The sequence below is a fragment of the Betta splendens genome, chromosome 19, assembly GCF_900634795.4.
Source record: "Betta splendens chromosome 19, fBetSpl5.4, whole genome shotgun sequence".
NCBI lineage: Eukaryota > Metazoa > Chordata > Actinopteri > Anabantiformes > Osphronemidae > Betta > Betta splendens.
The window spans coordinates 7,826,171-7,842,278 of record NC_040898.2 but is presented as its reverse complement, the minus strand read 5'-3'; the positions used below and the strand labels follow the sequence as shown (position 1 = coordinate 7,842,278).

Sequence of the window (16,108 nt, the reverse complement as noted above, 5' to 3'; positions counted from 1 at the left end):
CGCTGCTCTATCCTTTCTTCCTTGCTGATAACAATATGTCACCACTTGTAATAAATTTAAGATGTATTTGTTTAATCGTTAACATAGAGGTTTGAGTTTGTCTATTTCAATCTGGCAGCTGTAAATTTACTGCAGGATGAAGAGAAAGAGCAGCTAGAAACTAGGTAAGAACTCTCTTATGGAATGATTCAACTGTGTCAGAGGAAAGTGAATCAGAAACACTCTGAACCTGATGTGGTGAGATTTTATTACATTATTATTTCAGTAGATACAGAATGTGGAGGTTCATCATGTGGCTCTGAAACTATTATGACTCATGTTACATCATGATGATTGTTACAATATAATCACAGTTCAAATTGATAGCCTTTTCTGTATTGTGATTATAAAGTGTGATCATTTATTGTTAAAGGTAAATGAAGCACTTTAATGTGAGGCTGAGCTGCTCTCTTCTACTAGAGGGACAGAAAATGATCAGAAACATTCAATCAACAGTTTTCATTCAACAATCATCTGTGAACATCTGGAAGCTTCTCAATCATTCAGCTCAGTGATTCTTCTCTGATGTCACAGTTTGTCACATGTTGAACTGAAACATCCTGATATTCACTGGAAAACAACTTCACAACAAGTCATCAACATTTGATCCTGGAATAATCAGAGCTCACACAGAGACACTGAGGAACCAGGATACAAGAACCCAAACCCAGGATAAAGAGGTTCAGTGAATGTGGTGTTGAAGGTGTGAAGGTGGATCAGTTTGTCAGAGGAGACTCTGTAGAAGGACAGAGAACCAGCAGGACAGTCCACATACACTGATACTCGTTCAGACACAGAGGAGGATATGGATGTTCTTATGTTATTGTGATTGACACAGTAACCCTTATCACAGCAGAACAGACTCCAGGACTGATCATTAAATCCAAACCAACAGTCATAACTGTTTCCTTTCCTTCTGATTCCTCTGTAACTCACTGATATATGACCTCCTCCTCTCCACTCAACCTCCCAGTAACAGCGACCAGTCAGACCATTACTACAAAGCAGCTGAGGACAACGATCAAATCTGTCTGGATGATCAGGATATGACTGATACTCCCACACACATGTCACCTTCCTGTTGTTGTCAGACAGCTGTAGTTTCCTGTTCACTGTGTTTGTGTCGATGGTGAGTTGACAGAAATCTGATGGAGAGAACAAGACACAATCTAGCTGCAGTTATTGATCCATGATCAGTTTGATGATGAATCATGACAGTTTGAAGATGGTTGAATGTCACTGATCTCAGTAAAAACACACTTACACTTGCTCAGACCTGGTGTCAACCATCGGACTCCACCAGGCTCCACCCTGAAAGGAGGAGGGGGTCAGAGACATGCAGACATGGACATTACATGGCTCTCACACACACACACTGTTGTAGGATGGAGGCTTGTATGTAGGGATGGACATTCAGCAACAACTAAGTAGTTGGATCCATCCATCCATTTTCATCCGGTTATCCGGGGCAGCAGTCTGAGCAGAGAGTTCCAGACTTCCCTCTCCCCGGTCACTTCCTCCAGCTCTTCCGGTGGGACCCCAAGACGTTCCCAGGCCAGCCGAGAGACGTAGTCTCTCCAGCGAGTCCTGGGTCTTCCTCGGGGCCTCCTACCGGTGGGACATGCCCGGAACACCTCCCCAGGGAGGCGTCCAGGAGGCATCTGAACCAGATGCCCGAGCCACCTCAACTGGCTCCTCTCGATGTGGAGGAGCAGCGACTCTACTCCGAGCTCCTCCCGGATGACAGAGCTCCTCAACCTATCTCTAAGGGAGCGCCCAGCCACCCTGCGGAGGAGGATCCGTCTGTCAAACTCACGCTCCTTCCTTCCCTCACTCGTGAACAAGACCCCAAGATACTTAAACTCCTCCACTTGGAGGAACTGATTCTCATCCCAGCCGCTTCACACTCAGCTGCAAACCGCACCAGCGCACGCTGGAGTACCTGGCCTGATGAAACCAACAGGACAACATCATCTGCAAAAATCAGAGATGCTATCCTGTGGTCCCCAAACCAGACCCCCTCCGGCCCCTGGCTGCGCCTAGAAATTTTGTCCATAAAAATAATGAACAGAACCGGTGACAAAGGGCAGCTCTGCCGAAGTCCAACATGCACCGGGAACAGGTCTGACTTATTGCTGGCAATGCGAACCAAGCTCCTGCTCCGATCAGGCCGAAAACCACATTGTTCCTCCTGTATCCGAGACTCGACTATCGGCCGAATTCTCCTCTCCAGTACCCTGGCATAGACTTTCCCAGGGAGGCTGAGAAGTGTGATCCCCCTATAGTTGGAACACACTCTCCTGTCCCCCTTTTTTTGAAGAGGGACAACCACCCCGGTTGTCCAGTCTAGAGGAACTGTCCCCCTCGTCCACGCGATGTTGCAGAGACGTGTCACCCAAGACAGCCCCACAACATCCACAGACTTGAGGTACTCAGGACGGATCTCATCCACCCCCGCTGCTCTGCCACCGAGGAGCTTACTAACTACCTCGGTGACCTCAGCCTGGGTGATGGGCGAGTCCACCTCTGAGTTCCCTGCCTCTGCTTCCTCAGCAGAAGGCATGTCGAAGGGGTTGAGGAGATCCTCAAAGTACTCCTTCCACCATCCAATAACATCCCCAGTTGAGGTCAACAGCTCCCCACCTCTACTAACAACAGAGTTGGTAAAGAACTGCTTCCCCCTCCTGAGGCGCCAAACGGTTTGCCAGAATCTCTTTGAGGCCGAGCGATAGTCCTCCTCCATGGCCTCCCCGAACTCCTCCCAGGCCCGAGTTTTTGCCTCCACGGCACGGGCTGCAGAACGCTTGGCCTGCCGGTACCCATCAGCTGCCTCAGGAGTCCTACAGGTCAACCAGACCTGATAGGACTCCTTCTTCAGCTTGATGGCGTCCCTTACCTCCGGCGTCCACCACCGGGTTCGGGGATTACCACCACGAAAGGCACCGGAGAACCTTCGTCCACAGCTCCGAACGGCCGCGTTGACGATGGAGACGGAGAACATGGTCCACTCGGACTCTATGTCTCCAACCTCCCTCGGAATCTGGTCGAAGCTCTCCCGGAGGTGTGAGTTAAAGGTCTGTCTGACAGAGGGTTCAGCCAGGCGTTCCCAACAGACCCTCACAATACGTTTGGGCCTGCCAAGTCGTTCCAGCCTCCTTCCCTGCCAGCGGATCCTACTCACCACCAGGTGGTGATCAGTTGACAGCTCAGCCCCTCTCTTCACCCGAGTGTCCAAAACATATGGCCAAAGGTCAGGTGAAACGACTACAAAGTCTATCATCGACCTCCGGCCTAGGGTGTCCTGGTGCCATATGCAACTATGGACACCCTTATGTTCAAACATGGTGTTTGTTATGGCCAAACTGTGCCTAGCACAGAAGTCCAATAACATAACACCGTTCGGGTTCAGATCAGCGAGGCCATTCCTCCCAATCACGCCTCTCCAGGTATCACTGTCGTTACCTACGTGGGCATTGAAATCTCCCAGAAGAACGATGGGGTCCCCAGTTGGAGCGCTTTCCAACACTCCCTCCAGAGACCCCAAGAAGACCGGTTACTACACACTACCATTTGGCCTGTAGGCACAAATGATGGTGAGTGACCTATGCCCCACCCGAAAGCGCAGGGAAGCGACCCCTCTCTAAGCTGGGGAGCTATGAGCAAGCCCACACCAGCCCGCCGCCTCTCACCGCAGGCAACTCCAGAGTAGAAGAGGGTCCAGCCCCTCTCAAGGAGTTGGGTTCCAGAGCCCAGGCTGTGTGTGGAGGTGAGCCCGACTATTTCTAGCCGGTACCGCTCGACCTCCTGCACAAGCTCAGGCTCCTTTCCCCCCAGTGACGTGACATTCCATGTCCCAATAGCCAGATTGGTTATCCAGGGATTGGATCGCCTACGCTCCCGCCTTCGACTGCTGCCCAATCCACTCTGCACCGCCCCCCTACGGTTCCTCCTGCCCCACGTCGCTCTTTTGGGCTGTGCCCAGCCGGGGTGGCTCCAGGGTGGGACCCGGCTGAGCCATACCGGGCGACGTCTCTGGCCTTGGTTGTTTGCCTTTCATAGGGGGGTTGTGAACCGCTCTTAGTCTGGCCCGTCGCCCAGGACCTGTTTGCCTTGGGAGACCCTACCAGGGGCATTTAGCCCACGACAACATAGGTCCCGGGGTCATTCGGGAAAATACAAATACATACAAACTCCTCCACCACGGTAAGGCGGCGGTTCAAAGAGGAGGAGGATCCTTATCTTGGAATCTACGGAGCAGGAGGTGACGTGGAGAAAAGCTTTGACTTCTCTATTTCACTTCATCACTGTTGGTGTCAGACACCTGCTTTCAGTCTCACTCTGTCACCACCAAACTAATGTGACACCACAGGAAGCAAAGTCTGAATGTGTTTATCATCACACACTTCAAGTTCTAAGTTCATAAAGCTCCACGTCCCTACTTGCTCCTCCATCACACACTGTGTGTAGTTGTGTCCATACCTGAGAGTGTCAAGTCTCCAGTGTGGATCCTTGACTCCAGCAGAGAGCAGCTCCACTCCTGAGTCTCCTGGATGATTGTAGCTCAGGTCCAGCTCTCTCAGATGGGAGGGGTTGGAGCTCAGAGCTGAGGCCAGAGAGACACAAGCTTCCTCTGAGAGCAGACAGCCTGACAGCCTGAACACACACAATGTTAAAGTACACTTAGATACTACAGTTTGGATTAGAGGCACATTTGATCATCTACAGTGGAGAGAAACACCAAGAACTGTTTAATAGGTTCCTGCTTAAAATGTGATTTGATCATCAGCAACGTGACAATGAGAGTCTGGAAACTGGAGTCAGACACTGACAAACCTGCTGAACAAGCAGTAAAACAAAGATTGAGGAGTTTAAATCATTTCACATCTCATTCAATATATGTGATTAAAGAGTTTACACAGAAACTTGAAGAGTTTATTGATCCTCCACAATTTAGACTACCTGCCTGTTTAATACATTGGTTCTTTAGTTTAAACTCATTAAAGGACTTTACAGACAATGTGAGTGTGAGTGTTGTGCACATTTCTTAGATGATCTTTAGGTTCATGAATCCTGACCTGAGAGTCTCCAGTCGACAGTGAGGACTCTTTAGTCCAACAGACAGTAGCTTCACTCCTGAATCCTGCAGGTCGTTGTTACTCAGGTCCAGTTCTCTCAGACTAGAGGACTGAGAGCTGAGAACTGAGTACAGCGCTTCACAGCTTCTCTCTGACAGGTCACACACACTCAGTCTGAAAGATGAAGATGTGGGTTAAGATGGAATAGAAACCATTCAGTGGCTCATGGTGTCGTCATGATTTTCTCAACAACATCTTTGTGTTTTTGTTTGTTCCATGTTGTCTTGATGTAGACAAAACCAACAATATGATGCTGACTGAAATGTTCCTGTCTAAACTCTGATAAACACCAGTGAACTTCAAGTTTCGTCACCAGCAGAGAACAGAGAAACTGACTCCACACATGCTGTAGTGTGGACCAAAGTGTCTCTATAGGATCCAAGCTGTGACCTTTGACCTTCCTCTGGAACAGCTGTGCTTCCTGAAGCAGGTTATTCTCTCCTGTTTCTATTTGCTCCAAGCTGATTCTTTTCCTTTATACAATTATTCTTCATTTAAAGATTCTTCATTTAAAACATGAGTCTCTTTTTCAGTTTCAAGTGGAGACGTTTGAAGTGACGAGCTGAAAAACATGAACCAGGAAAAACACTGACCTCAGAGTCTCCAGTCGACAGTGAAGACTCTTCAGTCCAGCACACAGAACCTTCACTGAGTGCTGCAGGTCGTTGTTACTCAGGTCCAGATGTGTCACATGTGACGGGTTGGACTTCAGAGCTGAGGCCACAACTTCACAGTGAGTCTCTGTGAGTCCACAGCCAGAAAGTCTGTGATGACAGAAAATATAAAGTCTATAAATGTGAAGTGACTTCATGAATGTTGATGCTGAAGCAGCTGTAGCTCAGTTGGTCTCATCCATCACAAAGTGTGAAACTCTGTTGGTTCCACCAGATCCCAGAGATTAGAACCAAACTGGACAGAACCAGAAGAACCAAAAACCAATCATAGAAACGTGTTGCAGACGCTTCATCAACTGAAAGAAACGACCGTTAGCTGTGATCACATGTCAACTGTCAAAAGCTTTTAGCAGAAACTCTTCAGAGCTAAAGTTTCTCTGTTGGATTTGACTTAAAGCTTCATCAAAGCAAAGAAAGACGGAAGATCCTGATGTTCACTAACTTTACAGCTGCTTTGATCTGATCCTCAACAAAGACGTTTTCTAGGAACCAGTAGTTGATGTTTTCACTCTGAACATTTATATTCTGTGTGTGAAGGGTTCTCTTTAACATTGTGGCTTCAGCTTCATGTTGCTGTAGAATATTAATGATCACATTAACGTTGGACTTACTGAGCCTTTCTGCAGTTCCTCACAGCTGGGATCAGTCTCTGTCGTCCCTCCTCTGATGTTTTGTACTGGTTCAGGTCCAACTCATCCAGAACCTCCTCTGACATCTGCAGCATGTAGGCCAGAGCTGAACACTGGATCAAGGAGAGTTCCTTCTCTGATCTGTTCTCGGACTTCAGGAACTCTTGGATCTGCTGATGGACTGAGTGATCGTTCATCTCCATCAGACAGTGGAAGATGTTGATGCTTCTGTCTGGAGAGATTCTATCACTGTTCACCTTCTTCAGCTTGTTGATAATTGTCTGGATGGTTTCTGGACCGATCTCTGTGTGACCCAGCAAACCTCCTAAGATTCTCTGGTTGGACTCCAGACAGAGGCCATGAAGGAAGCGAACAAACAGGTCCAGGTGGCCACTTGGACTGTAGAGGGATTTAAACATGTTTCTTCTCAGGACAACATCCAGAGATGAATCATCATCATCACCATCATGATCATCGTGATCATCTTCATCCCAATCTTTCCTCAGAAACTCCTCCAGTTCCTCCATCTTCCCGTTGGTGTAACAGAGCATCATGTGAACAGCAGCCAGAAACTCCTGAACGCTCAGATGAACAAAGCTGAACATCTTGTCCTTGGCTTTCCTCCCTCGCTCCTGTTTAAAGATCTCTGTGAACACTCCTGAACACACTGAGGCTCCACTGACATCAATGCCGCTCTCTTTCAGATCTTCCTCATAGAAGATCAAGTTTCCCTTTTGCAGCTGCTTAAAAGCCAGTTTAGCCAATGACTTGATGTAGTTGCTGCTCTGTTCTGGTCCGTACTTGTCTTTAGTCTGATCCATCTGAAACCCCAGGAACTCTGCGTACATCTCCGTCAGGGTCTTGGGCAGCTCTCCTCCCTCTCTGGTTTCCAGCAGATCCTCCAGAACCGTAGCAGTGATCCAGCAGAAGACTGGGATGTGGCACATGATGTGGAGGCTTCGTGCCGTCTTGATGTGGGACATGATTGTGTTGCTCTGCTCCTCATCTGTGAATCTCTTCCTGAAGTACTCCTCCTTCTGTGGGTCAGTGAACCCTCTGACCTCCGTCACCACCTCAACAAAGTCTCCATGAATCTGATTGGCTGCTGCAGGTCGTGTGGTGATCCAGATGCGAGCAGAGCGTAGTACTTTTCCTCTGATGAGGTTTGTCAGCAGCTCATCCACTGAGGTGGACTCTGTGACGTCACGTTGACCCGTCTCCTTCTCACTGGTGCTACAGTCCAGTTGGAGGCGACTCTCGTCCAGTCCATCAAACACAAACAGAAGTTTGAAGCTGCTCTTGTCATAGTTGCTGTTTCCTGATGACTGTAGATGTGTAAAGATGTAATTCAGAGCCTCCAGGCTGATGGACTCAGTTTCTGGGATACATTCATGAATGAGCTCTGACAAACTGAACTTCTGTCCCTTCAGTGGATTCAGACGACGGAAGGTGAAGGGGAAAATCAGATGCACGTCTTGATTGGACCTTTGTTGGGTCCAGTCCAACACAAACTTGTTCACAAGGACTGTTTTTCCAATCCCAGCGATTCCATTGGTCAACACTGTTCTGATGCGTGTGTATTTACCAGGGGGATGTTTGAACAGGTCACTGGGCTTCACTGGCTCCTCTGCTGATCTTTGCTTCTGCTGTGTCGTCTCAAGCTGTTGGACCTCATGCTGTGTGTTGATGTGTGAATCCGGCCCAGCTGTGATGTACAACTCTGTGTAGATGTCATCCAGACATTGGTCGACTTCTGACCAGCCTGGTTTCACACACACAAACTGGTCTTGGAGGTTTGATTGAAGCATCTGCTGGTAATATGTGATGGGGTGTGGCTCTGGTACTGGAACCATCAGATCTGGGTCCAACAAAACACAAAGAAGACAGTGAAGTGTGAGGAGTCAACAAATGTATGGTTCATTAATTCAAGTCTTTCTGTTAATAAACACAATGAAACAGCCTGAAACACTAGAACTAGTGAAGAGAAGAACTTTGCTGATGTGATTATTAAATTCTGGTCCACATTTAACGACTTAACCTCCAACACATCAGTAAATGTGTGATTGTGTCTCTGATGTTAAATGTTGAGATAAATCCTCTTACCCTGCAGACAGTCAGCCAGCTCCTCCTGCTTCATCCTCCTCAGGAAGTTCACTGTGATCTTCAGAAACGCGTCTCTGCTGCTCCTCCTCTGCTCTTCATCCTCACCATCCAACTCCTCCTCGTCCTCCCTCTGACTCTCTAAGCATTCTGGATAATCTGGACTTAGAACCTTCTGGATCTTCTTCAGCTCTTTCTTCACAAACGTGACAATGTTTTCCTCCAGCAGCTGGAACAGAAACTAAATAAATGACCTGATCCAACTAAAATGATTGAACACAACAGATGAACAGTAGTAATTGTGCACGTACAGACCATAAATATGGAGTCCATGTTTGTTTGGTGCTGCTGGACAGACTGAGCACTGGGAACTTCTGATCTCTGCTGGTCCACTCTGTGGAGGAACCATGAAGAATGAGTCCACACAGAGACACACACAAGGTAAAGGTCCATGAAGTGATGTTGAATGTGAGCAGTGAGTCAGAGACTCCCTGTAGTGGTGAAGGTTTACTGTCAGTCAGTTGCTTCAGTCTCAGCTCTGAACAACATATATCTCTGCCTCCCTCACTGAACAAGGCTGAAGTGTTGGAACAAATCTGCTGGTATCAGACTGGTTGTACTGGGCAGCACCCAGTGGGAATATGTTGAACTAGGAACATTTAACTACTTATTACATTCATTCATTGTTGGACGTTGGCTCTCGTGCTGACACTGGGGACAAACAGTCGTTTCCACTGCATCAACATCACAACTAAAGTCTCCAGTAGTAACTTCCATTTACTCCTGCAAGTGAAGAAGCTTCAAGACATTTGAGCCAAACCTTCATGTAGAGACGTCAATAAACAGATTTGATCAGAGATGATCAGCTGCTTCCTTTGACGTCAGCACTTCATTAGAAGAGGAGCATCCTCTGAGACCCTCTACAAGATCAGAGCTTTAGCTACTGCTGGATGGAGTATTGATCAATGATCAGAGTGAACAAAGCTTCTCCTTCACATCAACAATTCAAACACAAATAAACCAGGTCAAGAAATGGAAACAACACAAATGTTTATCATCAGATTGTTTAGAATGATTCAAAGTGACAAAAAGTCACTGTGACTCTGATACAGGTTGGTCTTTGAAATCAATAAAATCACCATCCTTTGACCAGTCGCTCTTGAAGGACACACAGCTGGGTCCAGGTCCAGGTCCAGCAGATCTTTGTCTCTGATGGGGCCTCATAGAGAAACACCTACATGATGTAACACCTGCATCTCCACCTAATCAATGTTGTGTCTGTGTGACAGCCTCCGCCTGTACATCGTTTTTTGTTGGGTTTGGGTGTGTTTCGTTTTGCAGGAACTGTGAAGCTGTGTTGGCATCCAGCAGCACATCTGTGCAGGAGGGTGGAGCTGTATTAAAGGCCCTGCATTCCTCTCCTCGCTCTCTCTCCTCCTATCTCACCTGCTGCACACACTATGTGCCTCTTGCTGACTCCCAGGCACTCATTTATACTTCACTGGCATCCAAGCACTGCATACAAACTAATATGATCACCTACACATCTTGGTTAATTGATTACCTTTAGTTAAATATTATATTGAACCCTTGAATCCATGTGTGTCCTACCACTTTGTCACATTCATCTGAGCCGGTTTGTGACAGTCTGTGACTTAGCATACCATTCCACAACACACAATACAATTATTTTATCATTCAAATCAATGTGAAGGTTAAGAATGATTAAACAACAAAATCTAATCTTACTATTTAGTTTTTTGCTAAAAAATGGTTAAAATCATGGATTAAATGCTTGGTGGTTTTGAGCAAGTTATTTTAGTGATTTACAAAAAAAGTCTGTCTTTCTCATTCTGAACCAGTCTCTGCATCATCAGTAGAAATCTCTGAACACAACATTTTGTCTTCATCCTCCATCAGGTCAGTTCACAGTAGAAACTGTCTCTTACTTTGTGTCAGAGGCTCCAGGTTCATTACTGAAGGTCAGAGGCTCATGTTTGGACCATTCACTCTTCATAGACAGACAGCTGGGTCCTGGAGGTTCGGCTCTTCGTCTCTGGTTCTGGACTCTGCAAACACATGTTTTTTATTCATATCAGTCACTGCTTTTTCCCCAGAGCAGATCAGAAGTTATTTCTGTGGCTAAAAAAACACAAACTACTGCTGCTACAGATCATTGGTATATTTACTTCAAAATGTTGCATAGAATATCCCATAATATTATATATGGTAACTAGGTATTATCATTTGTCCAAATAAAGTTTAAAAAGAAATAACATAATAAGTCCATAAGCTAAATCATTTTTTTAAAAACCTCCAAAATCAAGGTTTGAACCTCAGCGTACACCACTTGAACCTCTGTACATAAACCCATCTATAATCAGCACATTATCTGTATTTTTATCCATGTAAAATTGTGATATATCTTACTGTAGGTGTAAAACATAACACTTACACTTTATCTAAGATAGTGTAGATATTGTCCAGGGGCTTAGACCCGCCTCAAGCAGCTGAGGCTCATGGGAAAAATAATATTTTCTGTGTTCTTAACGTTAGAGTTAAAGATAAGTGACCCTCAGTGGACAGTGATGTTATAAGTGGGTTGAAAATCAATAGAGATTTATGCTTTACAGGCAGAGCAGCCACAGGAAGCCTGGTCTTTACAAAAATATCTGTAGTCAAGTGGTGTTTGAGACACAGATGTTGTGATAGGAAAATTGTGCTTCTTCTTATTCAACAAGGTCATCATGTGCTGGTTAGATTCCACACATTCTTACACAAACAACTAATCTCTTGTGTCCTGTCGTACATGATGTTCCATTTGACTGACTAATAGTTTATATTTGTCTGTCATTTACACCCTGATCTCTGGCTCCATCCTTTCTGATTTCTTTTTCTGATCAGACCCAAGGCTGTAAAACGGAATGCATCTTGTTTTCAAAGCTTGGTGTTCCTTCCTTCTGATAACAAGACACGATGATGCAGAAGTGAGAATGTCAATATTCTCCCTCACGGTGAGATAAGGTGGCACGAACAATTCTATTGGTCCAGAGAGACATTTCACCAAAGCCATAGAAAGAGGTTACAGTTTTTCTCAGTCGCTTTAGTACAAGCTCAGAATGAAATTCTCAAAACTATTTGTTTAATCTTTACATCATGATGTCAATTTTGCACATCATATAAGCAGTTTCTTACTTCTTTGAACAAGTTGCAGCTGCTTTGGTAATTCCATTCGAATAATTATGTACAATTCCCTGCTCTTTGCTACATTATCAGTTGTTTATTATCAACAGTATGTCATGTTGATCAAAATGTATTATATAGTTCACTGTGCAATAGTCTTACTCCTCAAAACATCTAGTCATTTGTTCATCGTATAAGTCATTAATTGCAAAATGGTTATCATAATGTGGCAAACATATTTCTATACATCTCTATTATATTGTATATATTATATATTGTATATTCCCATAATTGGTCCATACAACACAGAGCATCCTATCACCTTTCTAAAAACTCTCTACACAGATATCATCCCTGAAGAAGAGAGGTCTTTATATTTGCAAACTTCAATTCTGATCTGAGAATTGTACTATAGCGACTGAGAAAAACTTTAACCCTATTGAGGAATTTTTCACAGCAAGGAGATTTAGTTTATGATTGCCAGCCACATACACAAATGACCCTCCTGGCTGCCATTGTCCAGTCTCTTGCAATCAAACAAAAAGGTGTAACTTACATCTTACAGTAATTGTCATCCAAACTTTAGCCATACAGTAGTTTATGTCAGAACCAGAAAAGTAATTTGATTGTCTTGTTCGTAGACAATGACTCAAGGACTTGACACTATGATGGCACTGACATGTTCAATGACATAAAAACTTAGATTTGAGAGATGAACTAAAGATTTTGAGCAGGTTACAGGCTCTTGCAAGAAATCCATAGTGTGAGAGGGTCGCTTCCCTGCACCTTCGGGTGGGGGATACTGTAGATCACTACCGTTAGGAGCGTAAGCACAAACAACAGTGAGTGTGAAATACCTGGCCTTCTTGGGGTCTCTGGAGGGAGTGTTGGAAAGAGCTCCAACTGGGGACCCCATCGTTGTTCTGGGAGATTTTAATGCCCACGTGGCAACGATAGTGATACCTGGAAAGGCGTGATTGGGATGAACAGCCTCCCTGATCTGAACCCGAATGGTGTTATGTTATTGGACTTGCTAGGCACATAACATAAGGGTGTCCATTGGTGCACATGGCACCAGGACACCCTAGGCTGGAGGTCAATGATAGACTTTGTAGTCGTTTCACCTTGCTTCAGCAATATGTTTTGGACACTCGGGTGAAGAGAGGGGCTGAGCTGTCAACGGATCACCACCTGGTGGTGAGTAGGATCCGCTGGCAGGGAAGGAGGCTGGAACGACTTGGCAGGCCCAAACGTATCGTTAGGGGCTGTTGGGAACGTCTGTCTGAACCCTCTGTCAGACGGACCTTTAACTCACACCTCCGGGAGAGATTCGACCAGATTCTGCGGGAGGGTGGAGACAGAGTCCGAGTGGACCATGTTCTCCGTCTCCATCGTCAACGCGGCCGTTCGGAGCTGTGGACGCAGGGTCTCCGGTGCCTGTCGTGGTGGTAATTCCCGAACCCAGTGGTGGACGCCAGAGGTATAGGAAGCCATCAAGCTGAAGAAGGAGTCCTACCAGGTCTGGTTGACCTGTGGGACTCCTGGGGCACCTGATAGGTACCGACAGGCCAAGCGTGCTGCAGCCCGTGCCGTTGTGGAGGCAAAAACTCGGGCCTGGAGGAGTTCAGGGAGGCCATAGAAGAGGACTATCGCTCGGCCTCTGTCGACGCCTCAGGAGGGGGAAGCAGTCCTTTACCAACTCTGTTTTCAGTAGAGGAGGGGAGCTGTTGACCTCAACTGGGGATGTTATTGGACGGTGGAAGTAGCACTTTGAGGATCTCCTCAACCCCTTCGACATGCCTTCTGCTGAGGAAGCAGAGGCAGGGGACTCAGAGGTGAACTTGCCCATCAACCAGACTGAGGTCACCGAGGTAGTTTGTAAGCTCCTCGGAGAGTGTGTTCCAACTACAGGGGGATCACACTTCTCAGCCTCCCTGGGAAAGTCTATGCCAGGGTACTGGAGAGGAGAATTCGGCCAATAGTCTAACCTCGGATACAGGAGGAACAATGTGGTCGTGGAACGCTGGACCAGCTTTATACCCTCAGCAGGGTGCTTGAGGGTTTGTGGGAGTTTGCCCAACCAGTCTACATGTGTTTTGTGGAACTGGAGAAGGCATTCGTCCTCGTCCCTCGTGACATTCTGTGGGGGGTGCTCAGGGAGTATGGAATCCAAGGCTCTTTGCTAACGGCTGTTCAGTCTCTGTATAACCGGAGCAGGAGCTTTGTTCGCCGGTTCTGTTCATTATTTTTATGGACAGAATTTCTAGGCGCAGCCAGGGGCCGGAGGGGGTCTGGTTTGGGGACCACAGGATAGCATATCTGCTTTTTGCAGATGATGTTGTCCTGTTGGCTTCATCGGGCCAGGACATCCAGCGTACGCTGGTGCGGTTTGCAGCTGAGTGAAGCGGCTGGGATGAGAATCAGTTCCTCCAAATCTGAGGCCATGGTTCTATGAGCACAACATTTTTGTCTTCACCCTCCATCAGGTCAGTTCACAACTACAACTACAACACACAACTACAACAACTACTGCTGCTACTGCAGCTCATCAGGACGTTTCACACTTGGGATCAGTTCTCAGACCAGATTCCAGCTGTTCTGTGATTGACTGCTGAGACCAAACAAATAATTTCTCTGTGTGTCATCAGTTGTTTCATTGTTTATCTTAATAATCACGTCCACACACATGAAGTTGATCCAGAAGTACATGAACATCCTGGAAATTCATACAGTCAGATTATAAACCAACAATGATTCATATCAGTGAGTTTGGATCAGTTCTTACTTTGTGTCTGAGGCTCCAGGTTTAGGACTGAATGATGAAGGCTCACATGTAGACCAGTCATTCTTCATAGTCACACATCTGGATCCTGGAGACTCTGCTCCGTCCTCTTCCTCCACACAAACACTCATCTTCTGAAAAAGCCACAGATCCAGAGCTAAACACCTGCTATGTGAAGTTTACTGAGTTCAGTCAATAGTTTTACCATTGTGTACTGTAAGATGTTTTAGTAATTGATTATTCCAAAATGATGCAGTAAAATTGTATGCTATTTGCTGAGGTAGTACTCCATGAAGTAGTACTTTGAAGAAAAAATGTTCTACTACTTTGAGGAACTGATTTGATTTCTAAGCCAAGTTTTAGAATAGAGGCCAGTTGTGTTTTTATACATTTCACGAGTTACTTATTATAAATATTTCCAAACATACACAGTAAATTCCATCACTTTTCATATTTTGCAGTGTACAGTATTTTTCTTTAGGACGTTTGCTCTAATATCATCTCCCTTGTTCACTAGAGTGAGTCTCTCGGTGCTTCTCTGCGATCGCAACACTGTTACTGTAAGTATCGCACGAATCGCGCATTTGACCGTACTGAAAAACAACAAGCAAAAACAGACGATGAACACCATCAACTCCTCACATTCGGCTCTTGTCAGTGTTCGTTTGACAGAAGTAGATCGTGTCTCTTCTTCCTCTACATTAAGAAACAGACTCAGTAACAGTAATGTTGTTAAACACTCACCTCCTCAACGTTTATTCCTCTTCCTTCTGGTGTTTATTTAACTTTTCCTTCTGCTCTGTTCTCTCTAAATGGAGTATGAACTCACTGAACACCTTCGGTGTTCGCTCCTGTCCCTGGATCACGTGATCACGGAGGCTCCGCCCCCTCCCAGTTTACAAGAAACCAGGAGATTTGAAGCAGCAGAGTAATAAAGCAGCAACGTTACAGGATGACAGAGATCCAAACTATCAGATGTTTCCAACATGTTATATTCTGTTCTTAGTAACTTAGCAGCTGCTGGGACTAATCTAATAAATCTGTAGTGTTCAAGTCAATGTTATCTGATTTACTTAAAATATGCTGTTTTATGGTCAATCAGAGCAAAGAAGAAGAAGAAGAAGAAGAAGAAGAAGAAGAAGAAGAAGAAGAAAGAAGAAGAAGAAGAAGAAGAAGAAGAAGAAGAAGAAGAAGAAGAAGAAGAAGAAGAAGAAGAAGAAGGAAATTGAACCAAGCGTTTGTTCCACTATTTCATGTTTACATCAGTTACAGTGTCAGGTAACGAGTTAAGCAGGGTATTGATACTGTAAAATAAAGGATTATACAATAAGTAATATGCGTTATGATTCAATGAGCTGTGAGAAAGTGTCTTCATAGATTGTGTACAGGTGGAGAAGGCAGCAGAGGTCACGGTTCCTTCTTAGAATGTTTGAATGAGTCCATCCATCGACTGGACCCTTTGACTGATGCTCTTCTTCTTTAGGAGACAATCAGCTGATCCAGGTTTGCCCTGTTCTTGTTCCTGAAATGCTTCAGAAACAGGAAGGACATTGTTTGTAGAAGTGC

The 16,108-nt window shown here is 45.6% G+C and overlaps 1 protein-coding gene across 3 annotated transcripts in view; it reads right to left on the bottom strand.

Annotated features, from left to right (window-relative positions):
* Nucleotides 1–230: 230 nt before the first annotated feature.
* The window catches only part of LOC114846394 (NACHT, LRR and PYD domains-containing protein 12-like), an 89,491-nt gene continuing 73,613 nt past the window's right edge, over nt 231–16,108 (bottom strand). Inside the window, exons 4-13 of one of the 3 annotated variants that reach the window (XM_055504713.1) lie at nt 10,527–10,646; nt 9,674–9,796; nt 8,893–8,971; nt 8,581–8,806; nt 6,460–8,335; nt 5,768–5,938; nt 5,115–5,288; nt 4,519–4,692; nt 1,304–1,350; nt 231–1,184 (exon numbers count right to left, since the gene is read on the bottom strand). In XM_055504713.1, the coding sequence (XP_055360688.1) occupies nt 658–1,184; nt 1,304–1,350; nt 4,519–4,692; nt 5,115–5,288; nt 5,768–5,938; nt 6,460–8,335; nt 8,581–8,806; nt 8,893–8,971; nt 9,674–9,796; nt 10,527–10,646 (3,517 nt within the window). In that variant the 3' untranslated portion in view covers nt 231–657. The remainder of the gene's footprint in view (nt 1,185–1,303; nt 1,351–4,518; nt 4,693–5,114; nt 5,289–5,767; nt 5,939–6,459; nt 8,336–8,580; nt 8,807–8,892; nt 8,972–9,673; nt 9,797–10,526; nt 10,647–16,108) is intronic. The other 2 variants (XM_055504714.1, XM_055504715.1) reach the window with 2 other exon arrangements.